Source organism: Trachurus trachurus (assembly GCF_905171665.1).
Source record: "Trachurus trachurus genome assembly, chromosome: 4".
NCBI classification, from domain to species: Eukaryota; Metazoa; Chordata; class Actinopteri; order Carangiformes; family Carangidae; genus Trachurus; species Trachurus trachurus.
The window spans coordinates 16,542,469-16,548,731 of NC_139898.1; the positions used below are offsets into that span (position 1 = coordinate 16,542,469).

General features: G+C 45.2%; 1 protein-coding gene across 1 annotated transcript; it reads right to left on the reverse strand.

The window, feature by feature from the left end:
- Positions 1 to 3,454: 3,454 nt before the first annotated feature.
- Positions 3,455 to 5,528, reverse strand: dmrta2 (DMRT-like family A2; the record flags this gene model as incomplete). The annotated part of the gene is made up of 2 exons (XM_083969568.1): positions 3,455 to 4,652; positions 5,039 to 5,528. The coding sequence occupies 2 exons, from the start codon at positions 5,526 to 5,528 to the stop codon at positions 3,760 to 3,762; spliced, it is 1,383 nt and encodes a 460-aa protein (XP_083825694.1). The 3' UTR covers positions 3,455 to 3,759.
- Positions 5,529 to 6,263: the final 735 nt, after the last annotated feature.

Genomic DNA, 6,263 nt, shown 5'->3' on the forward strand with positions numbered 1-6,263 from the left:
TTGCTGTTATCTATTTGTTATTCTGACAGTAAACCAAACAGCGGCTCTGAAAATGAAAATGGGTTTTATGTATGGAGTAATAACCTAAATGGATTTCTCTCTCTCTCTCTCCCTCTCTGCATTGCTCTGGGAGCCTGTGGCTATTTATCTGCTTGTGTCTAATTATTCATTAGTGAACACAGAGAAAGGAGCATGGAAAACATAGTTGTGCATTCACTGTAACAGACCATGGAGCATTCCTCTCCAAACTGATGCTGCTGCCCCCTCCTTCCCATTTGTCTCAGATTAATTCTACACACACTGGGGACACAGAGGTCAACGGTCAAATGTCTTAACTGATACTCTGTGTTGTGGATGCACAGTGTCTCTAAATACAATGGCTATGACACAGTCACATATAAGCAGCCTCCCAAGGTTCATCAGAGGGGCTGTAGGGTAACGCTCTTCCTCGGTGCAGACCTGAGACCAGCAGAGGGCGCTGTAAGCATTGCAGCGTGCAACACAACTCCTGGCCAGCACCGAGATGAACACACACACACGCACGCTGAAACAAATGTGGCGTGTAGCCTAACAGACGTTTCTAAAAATGGATCAAACTAAAAGAAACACATGCAGATGGATGGTACATGTGCAGTGTATATTTCATAGGTAACATGTAACCTGTATGATGGATTACATTAACAGTCAGATTGTGCTCAGTGCGCTACACCTTGATACAATGACCCCTTAGTCCATGCGAGATATAGGTACACTGGGGTTTGTAGGTGTCTGTCAGGTTTTATAACAGCAGCACTACAGTCACCATTTGTTAGACGAGACTGTCATCTAGTGGTGCCATCCGTGTCACACAACACACTGAATATGTCAGGAGGCAACATCCTTCAACATTTAGCTGCATTTGCAGTAGTTTGGGGCTGTTTGAGAGGGTGACAGCTCTATTAGTTCAGGCCAAGTCCAGACTCCTAGACCTCATCCAGTCTAATTGGCCCACAAAAGAAACTAGAGAGTTTGCTCAAAAGTTCATAGTCACTCCACTTTTGCTCTGCTGTTTACGGTCCTGCATGATAATGTGTTTTACTGTTCTTACACAATACATCAATGGTAGAATTTGTCATGATGTAAGGGATGTGATTTAAAACAGGCCTTAATTGGGACGGGTATAATGTTGCAGGAATCATATTCATTGAACAGAGCCCACAAGAGTATGAAGTGTACATGTATGGCACTTTTTTTTGTTATCTTAATAAATAATCTGTTAGGTGAACTGTGGGTTTGTATTTCCTTCTCTTTCCTGCAGCTGTAACAGTTACAACCCTCCCTAACTGCTTCTACTGCTCAACCAATCAGCATCATAGTACACTCACACTAAACGCTGACCTGCACAGTAAACTGGGTGGTGCTGACATGCATTGGCCTGCAGGTGGCGCCATTGTTCTTTGGAAATGCTCATCTTCCTGTGGCGGCAGTGAAATCCCCGAGTAGGAGGAGAATGTGGCGGTGGAGGCTGAGCCCAGTGCGTCATCTGATCACCGGTGTCACCGGAGGTAGAGCTGCAGGAAATCACCTCACAGTAATGTTAGTTTAAAAATTTTACTAAGGAAATGAATCGAGCTGGGGATTTTTTTTCTTTCATTTTTTTGTGCTACTCTTTTTTCTCTCCACCCTAACCTACAAGGTCTGGATATTTGAAGAACATTGAAGCTTTCACATTTTAGATTTGGATATAAAAATAATAATACCATTAATAGACTAATTATTATTATTATTATTATTATTATTATTATTATTATTATTATTATTATTATTATTATTATTATTATTAATAGTAATGCATAAATTCGGAACGAAAAAATATCTGAATAATATCTGAATCTGAGTACATTCACTAATACACCTTTTTATGCTGATGTACCTAAATGAGTTTGACTTCACAACATATTATTGACGCCTTCATGTTTTTAAGAGATTGTCGCCTCTGGCAGCAGCTGTATTTCATTTGTAGTCTACAGTTACAAGCAGTCTGGATACTGCAGCCTACCGAGTAAGAGTTCAACTAGCTGGAATTAATGAAAACTAAATAGAGGTAGGCTACCCTATACAACAGTAAAATGGTATACCAGCTGTCCATTACCTGAAACTGGCCGGTTATTAAAGGGAAATAATAAGAAATAAATATTTTATGGCCGCGCCTCCACCCTGCTGCAGTTAAGACAGCGAAACGCGGTGGGGGAAAAAAAGAGAAAAAACCCCAACCCAAAACACATATTGTCCCATGTGTCTGTCTGTCCAACCTTAAAATGACATTTAAAAAAAAATCAGCTCCATTCATGCCTCAAAGCCCGCGTGGACACTTCTTTTATGAAAGGTTTTAGTGCCAAAACAAACACACTTTATGAAATGTGTATAATGTGGTGCCTCACCGCAGATTCACGTCAAATGGTGTTGAGTGCGTGTGTTCGCAATCAATAGCCTACCTATTAGCCTACAACAAAATAAAATAATATTTAAAAAATGAAAGGGAGGCTAAATCATTAGTTTTTTCCCCATAGTTTATTCGGATTCTTACAGCTTCTGTCTATTTTAGTTTTTATCCATTCATCCACCTGTTTTTATTTCAGTGTCAACATTTCCGCTGTCAGTGAACACCTGCCGCACTCTGCCTTTCTCCTCAGGAGGCGTTCAGGTGCAAAAGGAGTTTCACCTGTCAGGACTTTTAACTATCTGACACATTTGGAAGATGCTCAGCTTTTTTTTTTTTTTTTCCAGCGGGGCGGATACAACACGCCCTCACATTGTGAAGGCGCACTTCCAAAATAAAAGTTTCGGCACAATCGTATAGTCTTGTTCACATCCAACGAATAATTCAACTTTTCCAAGTTTCTTTAAAATAACATTTATTTCCAGCATATTCATACAATGTGACAGCACAGCTTGTAACATTTGAAGAGGGACTGACTTGATCCAGCACTTTGTCACAAAATATTTTGAGCTGACTAACAGATAAATGAAAAGTCAAATATAGCATAGCATTTCATATTAGCAAATGCAATATATAATACAGGCAGTTGGAAACGAACTACAAAACAATTGGTGAGATAAGTGAAATAATACATAAGAGGAAAAAAGGGGATGGCATTTAGGCTACACATCATTAGTTCAACTTTTACAACAGGACATAGGGTTAACATCCGTAAGCTACATTAATAACTTAATTTTGCCTCGTTTATAATTTGATGTGTGTATTATTATTTTTTAAATGATCATCTTCAGTTTCAACAACCAGCTGAAAAAAATATTGGGCTTTAAAAAAGTCAAAACTCTAATAAATCATTTCTTTGTTACTTCATTTTTTATTTTTAAATCCTGTAGAGCTGACATAGAAATCAGTGATAAAAGCTCATATGTAGTTTTAGCTTTTTGTGCATCTGGGTTTAATTCCCCCCCGCCCCTCAGCTTGGTTTTGATTTATTTTCAGATCTATAAATATCTACCTTATTTTCTCGATGGTATAATCAGATTTATAAATGGGGAACATCGTCCAAACTTTTGTTTTCTTACATATAAAATTATTTTTGAAAATTACACACAAGTGGGTTTAGTTTCTCCCGCCCCCCTTCTCAAACCATTTGACTACAAGCCAGATAATCCTATTATGTACAGTAGCCTGTAGCCAAAACACATCACAGATTTTCTCCAGAACATTCAACACTTGTGGCTACAAATACAATGGGATGTGTCTCTGCGCTCAGTCCAGCGGCCTCACTGTTTGTCCGGCGTGTTGTTGACCAAAGGCCCGTACAGGCCGCTGGCATAGCCTTGCTCCTTGTGTAACATTGTCCTGTCCCTTATCAGGTCGCTAAAGGCATAGTCCATCGGGGGTCTGAAGCCCAGAGTCGGCATCAGCCCGGTGGTGGAGTAGGGCGTCATGAAAGCCAGTCCTCGGCTGTGCGCAGAGTAGGCCAGCCGCAGCGGGTTCAGTCCCAGGTGGGTGCCCAGGGGATAGGTGCTGGGGTCGGCGCCGAAGTGCGGGGCGTTGGGCTGCAGAGGAGAAAACGCAGAGCGGTTGCTGAGCGTCATGGCTCCGGGTAACATGGGCCTGGTCGGGGCGGTGGTGGATGTGGAGGACGGCGGGGGCTGCTGCGCGTTTTGGAGCATCCTCTCGGCCGTCCACGTCTCCTCGGACCCGGCCTTGTCGTGGCCCTGGTGGGCGCCGCTGTTGTTGAGGATCTGCTCGATGGCCTGCACCACATCCTTCCCGCAGCCCTGCAGCACGAGCTCCAGCACGCTGCGCTTGTGGCTGGGGAACACCCGGGTCAGGATGTCGATGGCGTTCATGTGCCGGGAGGCCGCGGAGGAAGGGGAGGGCTCCTGCTCGTCTTTGTCGGTCTCAGAGCCGGAATCGGAGCCCAGGGAGCTGACGGAGCCGGGAGTCTCCTCTCCGTCTTTTATCGGCTTGGAGACCGGTGAGTTGATGAAGGACTCGCTGTCTCCGTTCTCCGAGCCGGAGCCTGCGTGCCGGCCGTCCGGGGACGAGATGCCCGGCGCTGAGTCGCTCTCGGTGGACGCCGGTTTCCCCACAGACTGCTGGGGAGTGGCGGAGCCGGAGTGCTGACTCTTTGGGAAAAGCTCGTACTTCTGGATAGTACTTGAATCTGGTGACAAAAGCACAACATCAGTTTATAAGACGGGAATGTTACAGTAGCCTGAAGTTGAAGAGATCAACGTATGACAGTCAATTAATAAAAACAGGCCTTAAAGGAGAATGGTGTAAAATGGCATATAAATGCATCATATTTTAACAACAACAGGATAAACAAAAACAAAAACAAGACGATGCAGCCAGGTGTGTCGCTTAGCAACGACATTGCAATCTCACCATAAGATGCTTAACAAGTTGATCGTAGCTATGTGGGCGGAATAACAGCTTTAGGCCTTAATTACAGAGAAAGCTCGGTTTAACTTTTAGTTATACTTTAAGTTATAAACATGAATCTGCACCAACACTTGTATGAAAGCTCACAGCTGCTGCTGCCCTCACCTGAGTTGCTCTCGCTGCTCACAGACCCGAACACCTCGTAGTTGGGCCGCGGGGGGATGATGCCGTTGGCGGCGGCCAGGGCGAGTCCCTCCGCGGTGCCGTAGAGCAGCTGCAGCTCTCGGGCTTCGTTCTCCTCCTGCGCCTGCTGCCGCCGCAGCGCCACCTGGGCCGCCATCACCCGCTGCCTCTCTGCGATCAAGGTGCACTTGGCGCACATACAGTCCTTCCAGCGGCAGTAGCGCTTGTGGCCTTTCAACGCGGAAACGACGCCGTGATTCCTGCAGCGTGCGCACTTGGGAGTGCGCGGATACTTGTCCGCGGCGCGCAGGAGCAGCGGCGGGCCGCGCAGCAGGCTGCTGGCCATGGAGCTGGCCATGGAGCTGGCCATGGACACCGGGATGGAGACTGCTGCTGCTGCGGCCGCGGCTGCCGCACTCTGGTGGACTTGAGAGGCGGAGGAGACGGTGGGGAGCTCCGATCTCAGATCCATGCCCGCGTTCCTCACTGATAGGTTAACTATAACAGGAACTAGAAAACTACGCTGTTCTGAACGACGTGTGTTAGTTAGACTAATGTTGAGCTGATCACATCTGCTCAGTGGTTCTCAACATCTCTGGGCAGCAGATGAAGTCAACGATGAGTCTGCTGACGAGACTACCATGCAAAAAACAAGAAGAAGAAAAAAAGTCTATGATGGAAAGTCAAATAGAGGAAAGTGTCCGGGAGTCAGTGGAAGAAGCAAAACGAGGAGCGGATAGAGTCAAACTTTAGATCCGAGAGTAGTGGGAGCAGGAGCGGACAAGAGCGATCATTTCTCCCCGACAGAAAGTTAAAAGTGTCCGGGAGGAGCTGAGGTTGTTACTCGCCGCAGCCTGAGACACTAACTTCCTCCTGAGATTGTCAGTGGATACAGATCCTTCTCTCCCCTCTCTATTGTTGCTCCTACGTTTTCATTAGACAAATTTGACAACAATGTGGCGTCTGTCATTGGCCAAAGGGGGAAGGAGCGATCTGATTGGCTTGCCTCTTTTTTCAACTGTGTCCACCTGAGTTCCCTTTTTTCCAAATATCAAGTGTTAAGAATCTGAAGGGAGTTCCCGGAAAGCTCAAATCGATGCAGTGTATTTCCAAAAAAAGAAAAAGAAAAAAAGATTTTTTTTAAATATAGATTTTAAACAATAGCGTGTGTTGTTAATTTTAATAGTGTAAATCAGCTTGATCTAGC